General features: G+C 38.2%; 1 protein-coding gene across 4 annotated transcripts in view; it reads right to left on the bottom strand.

Moving 5' to 3' along the window:
- akap7 (A-kinase anchoring protein 7) overlaps nucleotides 1–21,516 on the bottom strand; it is a 52,591-nt gene that overhangs the window by 13,693 nt on the left and 17,382 nt on the right. Inside the window, exon 8 of one of the 4 annotated variants that reach the window (XM_088908012.1) lies at nucleotides 8,618–12,841. The exons of the other annotated variants lie outside the window; for them this stretch is intronic. Within the exon in view, the coding sequence (XP_088764138.1) occupies nucleotides 12,771–12,841 (71 nt within the window). The 3' untranslated portion in view covers nucleotides 8,618–12,770. Of the gene's footprint in view, nucleotides 1–8,617; nucleotides 12,842–21,516 lie in introns of those variants that run through there. 4 annotated transcript variants of the gene reach the window in all.

Below are 21,516 nucleotides of genomic sequence, written 5' to 3'. Positions count from 1 at the left end.
TAACTGTATACACGGGTACAACTGGAAATTGCTTCTAATTAGAAGCACCAGGCAAGGAAATCATTTTAAAAAACTAAATAAAATGTCCTCCGTCCCTCTGGACAAATACAGAGAACCCTGTTACCCAACAGCTTTCTACTGAATTCATAAAACAAGAACAAAACCAGCAGTGTATCATGTTTAATTTCCTTTCTCGGGGTGAGATTATAGAACACACTTGTGCGTATAACGGACACGGAGGAAAATGGATCACTGATAAGAGTTGTGCCAGACTTTGCAATGTCTAGTTATGTTTTTAATTTCCGGATATCTACAACTTTCAGATATTAGTATTACAAAGTTTTTTTTTTCAGTAAAGAGTCCCAGGAAACAAACCACTGTCCATGAGTTATGGGAACCTCACTGCCTTTATTTAGGAGTTCACCATCTGTGGAAATGTGTGGTTTAAGTCTAGTTTAAGCCATGAGACAACTACAGTCAAGGTCTCCCAGATGGCCGAGTTCCACGCAGTCCACCCAAAAAGTATAATGCAGTCAGAAGGGATAATTCACATCAGGGGCTTTGACTGTGAGACCTCAGTGGTGAGAGATGCCTGCCCTTCCCCTGTGTGACAGACTCACACTGCAAGACGTCATGGAGGGACTGGCAATGGACAGTACATTTGTACGTGCTGTCTCAGGCTCTTAGGGGCTGGTGCCAGAGCTATAGTGGCAAAACAAACAAATTTTCTGTTGGATATTCCCGAACTATGAGATGAAAAGCATAAGGGAACCAATAATCCAATTGTATGCGTACAAATGTAAATAGTTTAAGTTGCACAAAAGCTACCATACAAGAGTAAAACAACTGAAAATATTCCTGTAAGAAACCTTTGTAGCAGGCTTTCAAGGAGAGAATTACAAAAACGGTAAAGAATTTGATAATAAAAATAATACTCGTCAAAAATTGATATCTAGATTAGCCTTTTAAGACAATGCACAAAATAATGGAGTTAGGTACAGTATATGATGACCACACACGTTCCTTGGACTGAAATGATTTTCTCCTTTAAAATGAATCATCTTCAGAAGTAAGAAGTGAAGATGTTTAATCAAACCTTGTAGTGGTAGTAAGCAGTTCATGTGCTGAAGCTTACGAAGTACTTTATGAGGGTCTGACACCACATGTAAAAACAGTGGATCCTGAGCACAAACCCATTTCAACATCTCCTCTGCCACCAAATCTTGTCCTATTTTGACCCTGGAAAAAAAGCTTCTCTTTCCAGGGAGATGTTTACTAAAGTTAGAGTCAGTCAAATTACAGACGTAATTCCACTCTTGGGTAATGGCAAGCTCTCTCTAAGATTACCACATCTTAAAAATACTCCATTTCTGGAATTTCACAGGAGTTAAATACCAAAAAATGCCCAAACACAATTAAAACAGACATGGAAGGATGAGACCTAGTTTTCCCAGTATTGAATATGAAGAACTTCACATAAAGCAGAATCAGTAAACAGGTTATTACAGACTGCAGTTCACTACCCACAGTCCACTGACCGCTGGCAGATCTGAAAGACCACCACAGGGAGTCCACCGACAAAAACCCAGTTTCACAGAGCAAATAATTTCAGTCACATCATTAAAAATAGCACCGCTATTTACTCCACACATGGCCTTATAATGTACAGTTCAAATTATTTTCATTTTTATTAAGAGCGTCAAGCAACAATGTTGCCGGAACCCTGTTGTGATTGTGTGGAATTTTCTTCTTCCATCTGATTTCTCAGAGGCCTATAAAATCCAAGCCATGAAATGAAAAGTTGTGAGATTTGCCAGGATTGTGAAGGCATATGGGACATGTCTCACAGGGAGAATGAGGGCTGAAAGGGCACATGTTGGAAGCAAAATAAACCTTGGAAGACTTTCAAAAATCATTAAGATTAAGTTTCAACTTGATCTAAGAGATTTAGACGTGTTCTAAGGACAGAAATGAAAAAATTAAAATGTCCTCCTTTGACACCACTCGGACAACTGTAACAAAATTTATTAGTTCAGGTGGGTAGCTGTGTCAGCATGCGTAGGCTGCATAGGAACAAGTAAAGGTTTATTCCATGCTGAAATGAGAAGAAAAGAAACGTTTCGGCTGTGGAGCCCTCTTCGGACATTTAAATGAAAAAACACTGAATGGTACTATACTGTTACTCAGATTAAATGTCTTAAATACTGGACAGATGGTGTTGTGAAAGTCACATTATGAAATAATATATTAAGACTTACTCAGGACAGGAGTGCTTTAACAGCTGCTATGCTTTACTATAAAGATTATTAATGATCTACATTAATAACATAGATGAGCAGAGGTATTTAGCAGGAATAACAAAAGATAGAGTTCTGGACATAATCCATCGGACGATAAGCTTGGCAGAATTTTAAAAATATTTTGTTAGCTGCGATTAACTTTTCAGATGACCTGATCTTACTTCTGGAATGCCGACACATCGTATACTACAGATTTCCGATACAGAGTGAAATGGATAAAGACACACCTGCAAGTTACAGTGCAAGAAAGATGATTATTTGCCTTTTATCATATACTGAATATGGTTGGGAAATAAACAAGCACAATTCTTGTCCTAAGGAGGATAAAACATCAACACCTGGGATACTTATGGTGTGCGTGTGGAGGTTGTTTGTTGCAGATTTCAGCCGATTTTTGATTTTCGTCATGAAGGTCAGCTCACTGCAGTTCTGTACACTATGATGATCCACGTAAGGCAGGTACGTGCACAGATAAAGTGCAGATGAGAGATAACCTTTGCAGAGTCCTTGCTCTTTCTTCTGAGTCATGCTGTTTATGAGGGGTTATTCTTCATTCCTCTGTGGCTGTCAATAGCTGCTGTGATTCAGCTATTAAGCAATGCAAGTTGCTTTTATTCCACTGTCCGTTTATATCCAAGTAGGAACCACTGCATTTCATGACACGTGAAAAAGCCAAACATGTCTCCACTCTAAAAAAAATCTTGAAAAACCACTTGCACATTTCAGGGATTTCATTAAAAGAAATGTGAATGAACAAAAGCAAGACAATGTTTTTTCTGGTTTCCGTTTCTTCTTCCTGCTGTACAGCAATTTTAATCTAAATAGCTATGGGATTGTCCTAATAAAAAGGTTAAAGAATGGCCAACTTAATGTAATAACATTTTATTTTCTGAATAAATACCTTATCCCTTTTTGATGGATCAAATTAACCATTTAAGTAACACAATGAAATACGACCAATACAGCAGTACTAATACTGCTACGCTGACTATTAATCAGTAATATTTTACTGAGTATTTCTGTATTGTATAAGATTTGGTCTGGAAAATTACTGTAATTAAACTTTTATTGTACATGTTTTGGTCTGGATAATGAATACCATGCTAATAGCTAAGTGCTATTAAACAAGAATAGTGTATAACAATAGTATATATAGTATGATGCAGTAGTTCGGGTGGGTAGCTGCCTCAGAATGCTTAGGCTGCAAAGGAACAAGTAATAGGTTTATTCCCTGTTTCTGCTGTGGAGCCTTCTTCGTGAAGCCTTCTTCCCTCACACCCGAAGAAGGCTACACAGCTGAAACGTTATTTCCTTTCTTTCCTCTTCAGCAGGGAATAAACCTATTACTTCTTCCTATTTAGTATGATTAACTGCTGGTAAATCTAAAATTTGAATTATGTGAAAAAGAGGAATATATTGTTTAGGGGGTACAAATATCAAACTGCTACCTCAAAAGTACAAGCATGGTGCTGCTGTGGAAAGCAAAATACTTGGTAGAATGAAAACTGAAATAATCGAGCAATGAATTCAGGAAGCATAGATTCTCTAAAATTCTGAGTAAAAATATAAAATTTGTAAAAATATAAAACAGCTAAGGGGGAAACGCAATGTAATTAGCAGTATCTAATAGGAAGCGCAAGAAATTAGATTTTTTTCCAATCCTGCCTATTTGAAGGCATTGTAAATTACTTGAAGAAAGGTCACTTTCATGCAAGACCTTTTTCTATAATACACCATGAAGTGAAAACAGTTGATTTTAAGATAACAAACATAAGCACAGAGGAGTGTATTCAAAGACTTCAATAGCTAGAGGCAGTAATGGTACAGATATAGAAAAAAACATTTCCTCATATCTTAAGGTCATCCTTCTTTAAGTCCTCGAATATACTTCCCCAGCCCATACCAAGACTAGTTTAAAAAATTACTCAAGTCCAAAGCCTATTAATTTACTCCTCTGCAATTAATCCTTACAAAGCCCAGGAATTGACTGCCCTAAAGCAAACAGAACATACTCCAAAGTATTGATAACACAGGAGTTTGTAATGCAGAAGACTTGTAGATCTGTACAACCCACTCATATCTTATTTTAAGTATTCAGAGCCCACATCTAACAAATGCAAGATTGTTTTGGAACAATTTGGCATTTAAAATCTCTAACATGCTAGCCTTGTTATACAATTTTAAAGCAACATTAATTATTTTCTGACATGTTTCGTCCTAAGAGAACAGTTGCTATAGTGTCGACTTTGCAATGAGCAGAAAGTAAGAAATAATGCAGCTATAAATTTGTCTCTAACCCACTTACTGTAGCAAATTGAATAAGGCAGAACACCCTGAAATGTAGTGAGTCAATGCACACTGCAATATTCTTGGGGGCATCAGGTTTCCGTATAGTGCATCAGAAATAACCATGATTTGATTTACCACAGTAAATAAGCAACATTTGGAAAATGCAATTAGCATAGTGAAAAACTCACATGACGTTGTTATCTTTTACTTAACTGCATCATATTACATATCCCCCCCCCCAAGTACTTCATTAACAAAGGACAACATATACTACCGTAGTCCCTCTCACTGCAAAACTGAAGAGTGAATCCCAACTGCAGCAACACTGACACACTAAATTGTTTTATTCAGGTTGTTAAACAATATTTTTTTTCACTGATGTAAACGAAAGAAAAATACTTGACAAAAAAGAAAACAAAGGTAAAGGAAAAGCCAGGAATCCTTTCCATTTGAAGGTAGCTCTGTTAAAATAACACATTTCCAAACGAGTGTCAGGCTCCGTTCAGGTTTGGATGCTGTCAGAACATGTCAGAAAGGGAGCCTCCTAAAGTACTGCCACCTTGTTAATGAGGAACTAGCCGTCCGTCCACGTTGGTGAGGGCGGTACCCTGGCTTCTTTCACGAAACAGTGAGACGAGTTAGCTGGATCAATTAGCTATCAGCTGCCGAAAGCACTACATGAGTTGACTGTACTCCTCTTGTATGCAGCTCTTTTATGTTCATTGTAAGAGTTCATCCACAAACAAATCTGAAAATTATTAATAAGGGATAGTTTGTGCAAGCGACTGTTTTAAAATGAACTATTCCTGACCTACTTTCACTAAACTTGTTTTCCTTTGTCTGACAATGACCTGGTATCAGCGACACAGGGGTAAGTGCTTTCTCAGTCAGTTTGCTTATCATCTTCTTAGAAATGAACCGGTGTTTGCCACTAATTAGTGCTCTACAACTGGGAAAAGGACTGACTTTTCAACATTATGATTCTTCCCTTGCAATGTATTTTACTTATTTCTTACAAGATCGTACCCAAGCCTGTGGTTCGTGTGCCTTGAAGAAATTCTCCCTCAATAAGAAGAGCATCAATGGTAAAATCTACTAAGAAGGGATTAACATTTCACTGATTATCCCTTAGCATTGTCGACGTGTTAGAGTGAGGGGATTATCTCCTGAAAGGCAGAAACACAATCAGCATGGACTCTTGGCCAAATAGGTGAAACAAAAACATCTATAAAAAGCCAAACAGAAAAGAAACAGTGTGATACAAGTTGTGTTAATAACTATGTTCTGTGTTTCTGTTTGGCTTAAAGGCTAGAAAAAGAGACTAATTGTTAAAACAAATCTTATTTATATTAACCAACAACAAACTATTGCTCTTGACGTTAAATTAGATTTTATAATGCACAGAGAACTAACTTTATTTAATATTAACTATTTACATGGGGGCTAAACCCAAACAAACTGAGAACAGACATAACATGAACTTTTTAGAGTCTAGAGGGATTCTGACACAGGTCTCCAACTCGCAGTTTAAGACCCTCCCGGCGACGCCTTGAGGTTACCGGGGGAACGAGCTGTCCCGCCCTGGAACAGACAGGAGCTTCAGTCTCCAGGGTCCGGCGTGGAAGGAGAGACCACTACAGTATGTGTCACATGAATGAGGCTGATGCAAAACACGTTTTCTATTCCATCTTTATTGTACCGTTTGTTGAAATTTGAGTTTGTTTTCCATATTGGAAATATTGGATGATCAAAGGCTGTATATTCCAAAACCCATTTTTACCTATTTTACATATTTCAAAATATGTAACCTATAGAATGTGATTTCTCCTATTCACGCCTTACACTCAGGCACCTACACCCACTAGCCAAAATATTAGGAACCCCCTCCACTTGTCAAATGAATAGACTCCCATGCAGACAGACCTCAGTTATATCCACTGGCCACAACAATCACCCGTGTCTCAACTTCTCCAACAGTCAGGAACGGGGGGAATTTAAAATTCAATCATAGCGCACACCCTCATCACAGACACAACTGAAGGAGATTCTGCAAAACGTGTGGATGTAAGTGTAATGCAAACACTTCAGAACATTCTGTTCAAGCCATTCTTGGTGCTCACAGAGACCTAAGCCTCTATTATGTGGGGTTTCCTGATTTTCTCTAAAAAAATTGGAATCATTTATGTGAAATTATTGTCATGTTCTCAATGTTTTTCTAACCCAGTGAGCACACATGCAGGGGAGAGTGATTCAGTGCAGGCAGACCCGCTTGGTTTTTTAACAGGCTCCAGAGCCCTGTGACCAGAGTGTCAAAACCAACTGGAGGAGCGGATACACGCCCCCGACCTACAGCCCCGCCTCCCCGCGAGCTCCCCGTCTCACAGGGGGCCGGGAAATCGCTCAATGCCCTTGGTGGCGCTCAGCCCCAGCCGCTCACAGCCGGCCGTGACGGGACTGCGGCTCGGACTCAGGGAGGGCAGGGGAGCTCAGCCTGCTCTCGACCGAGCGCCTGTTCGGGTCAGGGCCTCTACAGACCGACTGACTGATTACTTCACTAATGACTACGGCACATTTATCATCCTTTATAACCTCAGGGCAGCACCCAAGGTTTCACGATCAGATAGTGATTTTTGTATACTCCCTCCTTGTTTTCTTGAATGAAATGTATTTAAAGAAAGCATGTTGGTCTGTGGCAATCATTTATAAAGTGAAAATAATGTGTGATGTGAAGACTAGCAAAAATGTATAATTTGATGGATGATTCCATTAGCTTACTATTATGAAAGTGAGTTCACAGTTATTTTTGCTGAATAGTGCATTGCATGGGTAATGGAACTTGGCTGAATAATGAAGTCATTAGGTGACGGGCTCTGCAAACAGCTTATATTTCTTTTAATATATTTGCATTATACTTAAATTTGCACAGAAACACAGGAAGTGGGGAAAAAAGAAAAGAAAATAATCTGAATGAATAAAAAACAGCATGAGGAAAACTGAATATAACATTTGTAATAGCCAAACAACTGGGAAATCCCAGAGCTCATAATAATAACAATAATTGCTTACACTTATATAGCGCTTTTCTGGACACTCAAAGCGCTTTACAGGTAATGGGGACTCCCCTCCACCACCACCAATGTGCAGCATCCACCTGGATGATGCAACAGCAGCCATAGTGCGCCAGAATGCTCACCACACATCAGCTATCAGTGGGGAGGAGAGCAGAGTAATGAAGCCAGTTCATAGATGGGGATTATTAGGAGGCCATGATTGGTAAGGGCCAATGGGAAATTTGGCCAGGACGCCAGGGTTACACCCCTACTCTTTTCGAGAAACACCTGGGATTTTTAATGACCACAGATACCTCGGTTTTACGTCTCATCCGAAGGACGGCGTCTGTTTACAGTATAGTGTCCCCATCACTATACTGGGGCATTAGGACCCACATGGATCGCAGGGTGAGTGCCCCCTGCTGGCTCTACTAACACCTCTTCCAGCAGCAACCTTAGTTTTTCCCAGGAGGTCTTCCATCCAGGTACTGACCAGGCTCACACCTGCTTAGCTTCAGTGGGCTGCCAGTTGTGAGTTGCAGAGTGATATGGCTGCTCATGGCACCAGACAGAAGACACGTGACTCTCCTCATAAATAATGTGCAGAATACATTAATTGTGACTTTTTAATTTTTATCCATCACATACACATGACTGCAAAATATAACATTTCTAAAAGTAAAAAAAGCAATAGAATTACTAATAATATGTAAAGCAAGATTATGTGTATGGTGTGTCTATTAGCTGTGAAGTAGGGAATCAGTTCTCTCTGATTTAGGAAAATAAAGACTTCCAATCCAAGGACCTAGTTCAGGTAAAACTACTATCAGCAAAAATCAAATATTTTTCCCAACAGTACTGAAAAGAACAGCATGCATTTTGCAATCTTTAACCTTCACCCAAACATAGCTGCTGTCACATAACTCCTCAACATGCCAAAGCTTTAAAAAAAGCACTGGGATATTCTACCTTTTGCTCTGTAAAGTTGTTTAATTCCAATGTTTTACACATTCAGAAGTGCCGGGCAGTACAAACATTATCCCACATTTCAAAAACACACTAGATATAATGAGGTAGCACTGTCTCTGCTCTCTACAATCTTTCTAGATTTGCCAGTTTTTGTGCTTATATCATTAATTCAAATCAGTTTCCAATGCTTTAGCAAGTGTGGCAAAGCATATCAATATAGAGCTGGATATGAGCACTTCCTCTGCATAACAGAACAGGATTTCTGAAAAGCACAGGCTTCTCAGAATGAAACACAGGTCAGAGCATACAGTACACAGAACAATGAAAGAGTACTGATGAAATATACAAAATGTTGTCTCTACTGTTCCAGAGTTAGGCAAATATTCTATTATTAGACCATTAAGTCTTAACTTAATGACCATTAGACCATTAAGTATTAGACTATTATTAGTATTAAATGTGGTCATTATACACCTTCATACAGAATATATATAGTTAATATTCTGAGGAAAGAAATGTCAGGGTCCCATGAAACTAAACTATGCCACTTGAAATAAAATGAAAACCCTGACACTCTTGAGAGGATAGAGCACCTCATCTTAAGACCTCTCCACACCACTGCTCAGCAATCTTCCAATACTTTGAAACACTTACCAAAAGGGGAGTGTTTCGTTTTTGAAAACACATTCTTACAAGCTGTCTTTTAAATACCGAGGCCAACTGCATGTTTTTGAAGTGGTATGTTTTTTTCATTTCAGCACAATGGCTTCTATACTGCAATGGGCAGCACTGTGGCCAGTGGTTGTCTTATAACCACTTCTCAATTTGCTCTAGGGAATTTAAGCACAGAAAGGATTTGGTGATCATTCGAAACTAAAGAAATAACTTTTTATTTAACATTTAGACACAAATAAATGAAAGATGTTCATACTCTCCAAAAACAAATACACAAATATGTCTGCCTTACCTAAAAGAGAGAGGTTTCCCAGCAATAGAAAAAAGTGTAGCTTATGCCACATTTCCTTCTTATAGACAACACGTCTACATACTCTAAGTCGGGTGACTTTTTTCATCCAAGAAAGGTCTCTCTCATGCCATGTTGTTTCCTGTACCTTTGAAACTCATCTATTGAGCTGGGACAAGCATTCATATTCTTTATATTTTGAAAATTGTAAAAATAAAATTACCCATGAAGGAATTTGAAAAACAGTGTTGTAAGCCCCCCCTGGATGATGCAACAGCAGCCATAGTGGACCAGTACGCTCCCCTCACGCCAGCTCTCAGTTTGGAGAAGAACAGAGTGATGAAGCCAGTTCAGAGATGGGGATTATTAGGAGGCCATGACCGGTGAAGACTGGGGGAGGAAATCTGGCCAGGACGACGGGGTTACACCCATGAAACACCCTGAGATTTTTAATGACCATGGAGAGTCAGGACCTCGGTTTTACACCTCATCCGAAGGACAGCACCTTTATACAGTATAGTGTCCCCATCAACGGCAGCACCCTCGACTTTCCCAAGAGGTCTCCCATCCTCGTACTGGCCAGGCTCAGGCCTGCTGAGCTTCATGGGCTGCTGTATGTGAGATGCAGGGTGATATAGCTGCTGGCTAAAATTATAAAAATGCCTTCAGGCCATCTCAGTACATTCATGTTTTCCTTTGGTATGAGAATTTTTAAAAAATGTTTAACAGCATTAATTTAAGTCTGTCTTATTAAAATATTATATAGGAGCTGTACAGTAACTTTCACCTGCCTACAAATAATGCAGACAAAGAAAGTTCACAGCTGCATAAACAGGAGTCCCATCAACTGTGCTGCCTTCTTACAGACACAAAGCTTAAGACACCATTACACAAAATTACTTTTGTTTAATATGAGCAAAAACCACAAGAACTGCTGTTGAGATGAAACACCCCACATTTCCACTGTACAAAAACATACTATAAACAAGGAGCCCTTTAGTAAGAAAAAGGTGAAGCACATCCAGTCATCTATTTTCTAATTCTCTTATCCAATAAAGGGCCGCGGAGGAGCCAGAGCCTATCCCAGCATGCAACGAGCGCAAGGTGGGGTGCACCCTGAACTGGGGCGCGGTCATTGCAGGGCATGATGAAGAATAATGCGACGCACAAATATGCACACAAAGCAATTTTTCATGCACATAAACCTGCATAGTCTGATGCAGTAACAACATATGTACTGTATTCTTTCTATGTTGTACCTTAATTATTGCACATTTGCCAGATTAAGACAAAGGCTCACTTACTGCTCAGAAAAGCTTATATTTCCATAGATACATCCATGAACAACATAACCAGTTGCTGAAAGTTGTGTTTTTTTAAATATAAGCTACAAAGTAAAACACAGATGTGTGCCTAGTGCTAATAGTTTACCAATAAGTAGGAATATTGATCAAAAACATTTAATTTAATATCTATTCTCTATCATACAACAACACCTAGAATAGTTATGTCACTTAAGTCAATTCATCATTAATCCTTCTTACTATAATGCTGTGTTTTCATCCATTATCTTTTAAAATGAAGATAATTTCACATAACCAGCACAGATGTTGACAACAGAGGAACATACAGATCTTTATTATTTAAGCTTTATGTTTTGACTTTCTATATAATTGCAATTTAATTTTTTGATTGTCTAGTGCCTCTCTTACTCCAGTGGTTAAGTCATATTACATAAACACTGAAACTTACATAATGGTCTCAGCAATATTACTCTTAGTGCTATGCATATAGAGAAGTAATTGATTTTTTCAGTAGTTTTAATTCTTGATACATTAGATGTTGACACGTTCATGGATACACAATGTCACTTCTATGATGGGTACACTGCTCTGTACAGCTATGAAATAGCAAATATGAAATACATTTTGTATTTCAAGAAAACTAAGTAAGATTTTATACTGCAAGTTTAATTATTTTTTCAAAATCCCTATTTGGGTTTTAAAACACAACTAAAATGATAAAGAGCTAATCCCCACATACACGGGGATTAAAGATCTTATAATTTTGCAACCTCAATTCACTGCAGAGGGAAAAACATCTGGTTAGTTACCAGTAGCTGTATGTTTTTTGGGTTGTGTGCAAACATGAGGATTTGATTAAAATGCTTCTAAGAAACTGTTTTAACTAGAAAGTGGAATCTCAAGATCAAGTTTCATTTAATACATAACAGATCCAATGTCAAACATTAAGGCTTTAATGATAAAAATGATTTGAACATTTTAACTATATTCCTTTATTCCCTTTTCTATAATCTAAAAGCCCCAAATTTCTGAAAGGTACAAGTGGGGTTAGAGCTTTCCTGCAGCTGTAACTTATCAGTCTTGCAGAGCACACACATTAAACCAAATGTTACTTACTGTTCTAAGAAAAAGAAAACCATGTATATCGTAAAAAAAAAAAAGTGATTTTAAAATATGGAGCAAGTGGTCATGGCTATAAAGTACAGTATTTCAAAATATAAAATGCAAACGTGTGCATAAATTATTAAGTACTTTAACTGTAATTCAAGTATACACTTGAAAATAACCACTCACCACAACTGGGGGATTATACATCACTTAGTGAGACTCTTAGCAAGTGTTCGAAAGTCAAAGTAACATGATCACTTAAGTTTAATCAACAAACAGAGATTGTGCAACACTGATATATTAAGTACACAGCACTTGACAAGGCAAGTCTTCACTCCAAAAATACATATGATTCAATAAACTGGGATGTCAGCAGTGTGGTGACGTCTCATGCTGCTCACTAGATGCTATACAGTCGCTGCACCTCATGACTCTTTGACATTTAGTGCGTGTCATGTGATTGTGGCATCTTGTGCCAAGCCTCTCCGAAATGAATCCCCACAAGTACTTGCCGGGGTTTATATCTAGGAAACGCACACAAGTGTATCTTCAGTATCTACCTAATGCACAGTAGCCAGTGATGCTGCCCCGCACAAGAACAGGCTGTGTTTCAAAGTGATTAGATATTGCTGCCCAGGTGGGTACAGTGCTAGAGCCGAAACCGTCTTTCTGCAGCATGCTAGTGTTAGCACATCTTCCACGAGGCAGGCACTGGTGCACCCATCTGTGAGTGTCTGTTTATCAGCCCCTATTACAAACAACATCTAAACAGCTGTTAGACCACCAATCAGCGCCCAACATCCAGACTGTTCTGTTGGTTCACCCTCATCAGGTGTGCTGTTATTGTCCAGGAATGCCCTGCTCCGTGAAAAAAAAGGAGCTACTATTATACTCTGTCTTGAGAACCCACAGTAACGCAACCACTTATATTTCCAAAAAAGCTCTCTTGGCATAAATAAAATAAATGACTGCTGTTCAGGTCAACGTGCATGTTGTGACCGCAGAAAATATCAAAAGTGCCATGCACAGTTAATAAAATCAAAGTTAATACTCCAAAATTTTAGTGAGTTATAAAATACAGCAGAATTCACATGTCTATAAACTGTTCTAAGTTCTAACTAGAAAAACAAATCAAGAAAGAAAAGTAATTAAAATAACTAATTAGATTGCTATTGATACAGTGTAATTCTAATATTGTCACTGGAATTAAAAGGTTTTGATAGTGTTCCCAGTGACAGGATATGCACCTCCTAAAAGCATTCAGTTAAATAATAGATGTGAAATATTTCCACAAAATTCAGACCCACAGGACCAGATGAATCATGCAGCAGTTAGTTACACAGCTAATATCAATACTAATGGCCATGGAGATGACAAATAAGCCAAGGGCAGACTGCTGGAAAAAAGCTGGAACAACACTAACATCAATCTATTCATCATGCATTCATGTTTAAATCTTCCCAAAATGTCAACATTTGACATTAAACTGTATTTCAACTGGCTTTTCAATGATTAAAGGTCAATTTGTCTCAGATGTCAGATATATAGTAAGCCATCTGGAAAGGGGCATCTGCTAACCAAATAAATAACAATAAGGAGAATATTGATAATAGAGGCAATTCTACACCACTTGACCCCTTTATGTTTACTCCAATGACAGCCCCAAAATTACAAGCTGGTTTAAAAAACAAGATCTATAAATTATAGTATGGTGACACAAATGTTAAATTCCATGTCACAGTACGTAATACTACACACTACAGTACATCATATCTTTTTAGAAGTAGTAGTCAAAGAATTTTCTTGCAGTTATATATTCAAATAATGGTATTCAAATATACAGTATCTTTTGAATTAGAAATTGTCTGATAATCAAATAAACGGAAATAAAATACTACACCTAAACAATACAAAAAAAACATTAAGTCAGTGCACTAAAGGGAATAAAAATACTGTTTCTGAGAGTTTGTAGTCCCAGTTTTGCAAAAACAGAGTACACAGGCACATGGTAATAAATATCTCACATACTTTCAAAATTTAACAAAGTTTAAATGTAGTATCCACTTTTTATTTATGTGCAATACTAATATAATGGTGATTTATGCATATACACTGGTAATGTACATACAATAATAATAATAATAACAACATCACTTTATCAACCAAAGTATTTTCCCTTTATCAGTGTCAGTGGGTTCTACTGTACATACTGTAGAACAGCCATGGTATTTATTCAAAGGTAAAGTTATTTTTTTTGTTTTAGGTTAGGGGAAGAAAATGTTACAAATATTTATTTTTCATGCTGTTTTGGAACCATTACACTTTTAGCATTGTAAAAAAATGCAACAGTATATTACCTAAAAGTAATAAGCTGGAACTTCGATGCTACAATTTATTTTAAGACTATTGTTATTCATTCATTCATGTTAACAACTTACACTCTGAACTAATATTCGAGGGCAAAAACAGGCAAACCTTTACATAAAGTAATACCCAGTAGCACTGTGTGAGTGGGCAGATCTCGGGACTAGAAAGTGGAAGGTCTGAAGAGGGCCCTGCTGACATACCCTTGAGCAAGGTACTGCACTCAGATCACTCCCGTCAAACCCCCCCTACACACGATTACAAATGTAAACTGCTTGGGACAAAAGTGCACACAAATTCTGAATTACTACACACAGTTGTCACAATCTGAGCGTTCACTTCTCACTTGTTCTTTTCCCTAGACACTGAACAGCTCTTAACCGAACATGGACATGACACTGAACGCAGACGGCCTGCGCTTGCTGGGACGGGCTCCAGCCCCCCCACCACCCTGTTCGGGACACGGAGTTAGAAAATGGATGGGTGGCACACTGCCTGCAACACTAGAACTAGTATTGTATGGGAAAGCTAGAAGAACCTGTTCTCAAAATACGAATGTTCCGAATCACACGTTTTGTTTGCATCCATTTGTGCTGTCGTTCTCCTCTTTGACTTCATGGAAGATCTACCTATTAACCTTGTCCTGAGTGGGTGTCAGAAGAATGTTGTCCCAAGAACAACATCTCCTGGACCCTTCAGTAGCAATGCCTTCAGGCCTCTAAAGATATGAGACTCTAAGACAAGGGGACTCTGATTTCAGCACTGGAGTCAACTTCAGCAATTCAGCTCCACCTCCTTGATCTGACCATTGTCGGTTCCAGTTCTGTGAATGTGAAACAGGAACCTATTAAACTATTTGAACCACTTCTTCCCAGGCTTAGCTTTACTTCTTTCTGTGGTGTATTCGTTCTATATGCTTTGAATTGTTGCTATAAATTTCCTAGTGATTTAAATATTTATTTTATTCCATTTTGTGTATCTTAAGTCTCCTTTTAGTGTCAGCCTCACTCCTTCACAGTCTTCTCTCTAAAAATCGTAAACCTTGGTGTTCTCTGTAAAGTCTCAAAATGTACTTCAGAACATCTGTTCCCAGGCTTCTTTATGCTGTTTTCTTCACTGCACCTGGGCTGCCTGAAAACACTAGATCAATACAGGCATTACCACAAGCTGGTGTTCTGACAAACTGAGTCAGGAAGCTAATCGTTAGCCATGTCAGCTTCTGGCTCCGGACACCCCTAATGGTTTTTCCACTCTATTTCAGGAAAATTAATATTTCCCATTCAAATATTAATGCACTGCAAACAATAAAGTCAGGTTTTATTGGAAAGGTGTTCAAATGATATTTACAATTAACAAAATAAAGTCTCCCAGGCCACCCTGTTATGGGGGACTCTGACCGAGGTGGTCAGTCATAGTCCCACAGAGCAGCTTCGCACCATTGACTCTTCAGCCAAGCACAGACACCTAATGGCTGAACCTGCGGGTCCTCTCATACTGAACAGGATTACTACTGCAACAACACATCATCATCTCAACGAAGGTCTAATCCCAGCTCACTACACTCCCTACACACAGATACAAAAAAACTCTGCTATGCAGAAAAGCTTAGGGAGCTTCTGGGTGTTGGCAGCAGCTCGTACTTGAATCAAAAGCAGACTGTGACATGTTGACTCTGAACCCTAGCTTACGGACAGGCAAGATACCATTTCATCCCGTGCGCAGTCCTGGCCTGCAACCTCACAGAAGACAGTGACTAAATAAGACAAGGGCCAAGATGAGGCAATCTCATAACAGTACATTAGAAGACATGAAATGGTATTACCAATAGTAGGAAACGTAAATTAATCACTATCTGATATAATACATGACAGTAAAGATGACGAACCTTGCTTCTGTGGAATCAGAGGTGAAAGGCTATGTTTCCATCACAATCCACTAATGATTCATCACCTACTGCTAAAACAGTAGCTAATGCAGGAGGGTCTATTTATTTTATTTTGTTCCCAAAATGCATAGTGATTAGGTAAAAGCATTTGATTACCTGGTTAATTTGGCTATTTTTTACCTTGAATTATGTTTTTAATGCAACTCTCTCGCAGTTTTTCTCCATTTTTCCAGTCTCATTTTAAATGGTTCTGAATTTCTCTGTAGACACTTGTACTGTATTAAAGCATTAGTAATTCCCTGTATTCATCTTTGCTGGGTACAGAGAAGGCAATGCACTGTGTATGCCAATCTGCTTTTTCCCCCAGTTTTGAACATCTGGGTCTCCAGCTGCCTTTGCTGGGAGTATGTCTGTCCTTTGGATGATGTTAGTCAGATTCGCTCCAGATACATCAGAGCATATGGTTGCTGACACACGGTCCTTGCTTGATATCTCATGTGCAGCGTTTCTAAGAATGCAGTTTCCAGCAACCACCACTTTGCTTTTCTTGTGTTTTTTACAAATGGAGGCACTGGTAGGTGTACTGACTGAAGGTACCGTGTCTGGTTTCTAGAGTTCATAATTAGTGGTGTACTGGGAGCAGCTGCCTAGAGCTTTCATGTCTGGGATGTTTCCAGGTTCTGAAGTGAAGCTAACTCGTTTGGCAATGTAATGATGTTGGGGGGCTTGTCAGGATAGAAAACTATTTTATGCTGTGTTTTATTTCTTATGACAATCTAGGACCAGCTCCTCTCAGTCAGCTTCTCAATGTGATATACAATGGTCTGACAATTTAGCATTAATAACTTGATGAATTTTCCACAATGCTAAAGAACTAATGCCGTTTTAGTTCTTGCAGCTACGGTACATCTCCAGCAAATGACTTTTTAAAGGAGGTACTGAATTATTGAAGCATTGGAATGGTAGTTTTCGCATACATAATTTAGCTACTGGGAGTCTTTTCAAGATGTTGAATGCATATTCTTAAATTTTTAAGAATTTTGTTTAGACAAAGATTTATTCCTTTGTAACCCAAGAGAAATCACTCTGTATTGTGTATAAAAAACAGCACAGGTATTTTTCTACAGCTGCTAAAAAGCTATCAGCTTATATTCCTACAATTTACACTGTATGAACTTCCCCCTCCGAAATCTCCAAACCAGTCTCCAACGATCAGTAAATCGTTTCACTTGATCAACAATTTATTATTCCAATTGCACCTCCTTATAAGTATTCTCTTTCATTAAGCTTTTTTGTCTGGTTCTTGAGATTAAACATGACCATTTCCTATTGTCTGAAACATGCCTGTTTTAATGCCTGTTTTATTTAAGGCCTTTTTTTGTCCTGCATTTAACAAATTTAGCACTTTCACAAGCAAAACTACAACTGGATAGGAAAAGCACAAGTCAGTTTAGTTGCCGTGAGGAATCAAAATGCTATTCGGAGGCACCATAATGAGATTGTTAAGGAAAATAGGTTAAATTACTGTATCAGAAATATGTCTATATTTTCATCTCAGGTGTAGTGTAATAAATACTGTAGCACATAAATGATTACTTATTTGTTGGATAATTTTACTAAACACCTAATTGATAGCAAGCACTACAATTTTCTTGATCCTTGATACTATTTTATAAATTTTGTTAGCAAATGCTGAAATATGGTCAGGCATTATCAGTAATTATTATTGTAATTTCCCAGCCCACATACACTCAGAATATTATACAAGGTGATAAATTCAACTGGTTTTACTAAAACAACCTTTTCATTATCTTTTCATGCAAAATCTAGAACAGCTTTAGAAGTAAAAACATGCCTTGTATTATTACTGAATAATGTTCCAACCACCTGAATGGAAAAACAAATCAAGTATTTATCCTGGATAATATATCCTTTCCTCTGAAGCATGCATTAATAAATAAAATTGTGAAGTTAAATACAGGAAATAAATCTCATTCAAATGAGAGCAGGATAAACACAGTGCATGAAGTAATTCAAGGGACAAAAATACCTTTCCCAACTAATTCCAGGTGTAAATTGATCTAAGGTAAAGTGACCTTTTCAGATCCTTATTGTAAACATCTACATTAAATATTTCAACTGCGACGGAAGCCACCTCTTTAAACAATTCATTAAACTTTAAATGTTAAATGTTATGTAACTGAAAACAAGAGGAGTGTCGCCAGTTATACAACATAGGACTGTCTCGTGGAAGAGCTACTTCACCTGAAACCCAGAGATGAATACATTAGATGACATGGTGATGTTGTGGGGCCTTGTGAAAAGAGATATGATCACTTTATTGGCCATATACAGTTTCATGTATTAGGAATTTGTCTTTTCGCATACCCCAGCTTGCTCTCCATGAGACACACAGACAGGGAGAGAAGCTTGGGGTCAGAGCGCAGGGTCAGTCATTTATACGGTGCCCCTGGACCAGTTGGGGTTAAGGACCTTGCTCAGGGGCCCAATGGAGTAGGATTCCTCTGCCGGCCCGGAGATACGAACTGGCAACTTTCTAGCAACAAGTGCAGATCACGAGCCACAGTGCCACCGCAACGCCCCATTCTGGACACAGTCAAATATCACTGGAGATGCTGTTTTTGTACCCTTGGCCAAGGTACTTCCCTTGAACAGCTGCATTAAAACTTCTACTGTATAAACAGGCCCTCCCAAGGTCATCGCTGTAAACAAGAATTTATTCCTTTATTCACAGTGATGGTCACTAAAGATAATGCAGCTTCTACTCCAACACCTCTTTCAGAAAGTTACAGAAATCAAGCTTTGCACAGATCTGTGCTTTCAAGATAAATGTAAGTCTCATAAACATTTAATTGCAGGTAAATATATCGAAAGGTTTTCTTTGAAATGGACAGGTACTAAAGTCCCTAAAATATTATTACAAGTAGGGTGGCTCATCTTGAGTTTAACAGATTTTCAGCACCAACTATAATAAATTAATAAAGAAAATTACAGTTTTAAAATCAGATTTTAACTACGCGTTTATTTGTGATTAATATACCTCAATAGATTACATAACCAGTATAAGAAAGGTAAGGCCAACCTATCTACTCTAACACTTGTTTCTAAACTAATGCTGAACTGGTTACTCCATGTACCATATACTGTTAATGCATCATAATACAAGAAAAGAAGTTTCTTCACATGATGGATACCTCCAGAAGTAAAAAACTAATTCCACAAAAAATTAACACAGCACCCCTTTCTAAATTTAAAGAGGGCCTTTTTAGCTGACAACTTTCAAAGGGATGGAAGACTGGCCTGTAAAATATGGTGCCCACTCACAAGATAGATACTTTATTGATCCCATGAGGGAAATGAGGGAAATTAAAGTAGATGAAGCTGCTTTAATCAACAGAGGCAAACATACTTATGAAGGTCATACCTCTGAAATAGTGAGCTGGTCTCCTAGATCAGGACATTCACCTTTTAACATTCAAATCTGATTATTTGGACAACTTTTACACATCTCAACCTAAACATACAGTACCTCACACTTTAAGGAGAGTTGAGGATTAGTGTATCTGGCCTGTTATATTACAGATACAATTTATCAATATACTTCACAGCTATCCTTTGCCTGTACTGAACTGTGTGATAAGAATTCTCAGTGGTCATATAAATTCAGATACATATTATTAATACCCTCTGTGATGTGTAATTCTATACTGCATTCTATCAATCTATCTATACACACAGCATCTAACATTTTGTACTGTAAATATGCAACATTTTTTTCCCAAGAGATACTGCAATGCAAGAAAAATGTAATGAACTTCATCTACTGTATTCAATTCCAATCAAGTCCAAAACTCAGATTAACTCTGAAAAGAACAACAAGGGCTACGATGCTCAGTTTTAACAGTAAATAAGAAAACACTCCTTATATACAACAAACAACCAGCCTGTTTTCTGTGTGTGCTAGAAATGTGGTCACATGAGGCAACAAGCTAGCAACAGCTTTCTTAACAAATATCGACCACATGACCAAGGCTAGGAGAGTGGAAGGAGCTGCTTGTTTTAAAGAAACATCCTTCTCCTGTGGTACAAAGCAGATCACTAAAGGAACATTTATGTATTTTAATACTCGCAGATTGAGACAGCTTTATTTTTCATCTGATCATTGTGTAATACTTACTTTTCAATGTTATAGCCCTACTTACATTTCAAAACATTGAGGTAAATATCTTTTTAACACAATCACCTTATTCTGCTTGTAGTTTTCAGCACACATCAACATTTATCCTGTATTTATTCATATATTGGACCCATCCCATGCTTAAATCATTTTAATCCCTCACGTGTTGAAAACAGCCACTGATCTGAACACAACAAAAGGACCGGACCATACAGAGTCAGAACCTCTGTTTTATGTCTCATCCGAAGGACACCTTTTTACAGTATAGTGTGCCCATCACTATACTGGGGCATTAGGACCCACACAGACCTCAGGGTGAGCGCTTCCTACTGGCCCCTCTTAACACCTCTTCCAGTAGCAGCCTTAGCTTTCCCAGGAGGTCTCCCATCCAGGTACTGGCCAGGCTAACGCCTGCTGAGCTCCAGTGGGCTGCCAGGTGCAAATTGCACAGTGATAAAGCAGCTATATAGTGATATAGCTATATTGTGATCAAATGCTCACTATTTTAGGTTTTTGGCACTGAAAGGCTAAAATAATTGAACCCTGAAAACATTCTCCAATACATACACTTGATATATAATAGACTGACAAAGTTGTAGTGATGCAAGGAGTCACCGTGCAGTGAAGGTTTGAGATGACTTTAATTATAACAAAAATGGCCACTTCCAGAGACACAAGGTGTATTTCCCATAGTGCCCCAAATTACTACAGTCACAGAGGGTTTTACAGCCCAAGTCCAGCCATGTCATTGCCATGAACAGGGATTTAAGGGTGAACATTCCACTTGTGGTCCAGTTACTATTCCTGAAGATGTTATCCTGCCTTTCAGCTATTGCCATGTGCAACAGCAGGTGTCTGTTCAAAATCCCCTCAAGCCAGAGACCGATTTCTACAAAGTAAACCCAGTGACCCACTGAACGTCTTCAGAATCTACTTTTTATGGCTTCTTGGTAAAAAGAATTTAAGTTCTAACTGTGTAGGACCAGGTTCTGTTCTTTCAAAGTTTTCCATGTCTATATTTTTTCTATGTCGACCAGTAGGTGATCAGTAGGATGTCTCATCATGATATGCATCATATCTGTATTA

This window comes from Atractosteus spatula, chromosome 2 (assembly GCF_055471065.1).
Source record: "Atractosteus spatula isolate fAtrSpa1 chromosome 2, fAtrSpa1.hap1, whole genome shotgun sequence".
Lineage (NCBI taxonomy): Eukaryota > Metazoa > Chordata > Actinopteri > Semionotiformes > Lepisosteidae > Atractosteus > Atractosteus spatula.
Note: the sequence above shows the minus strand (reverse complement) of the source record. Positions and strands in the feature narration are given on the sequence as shown.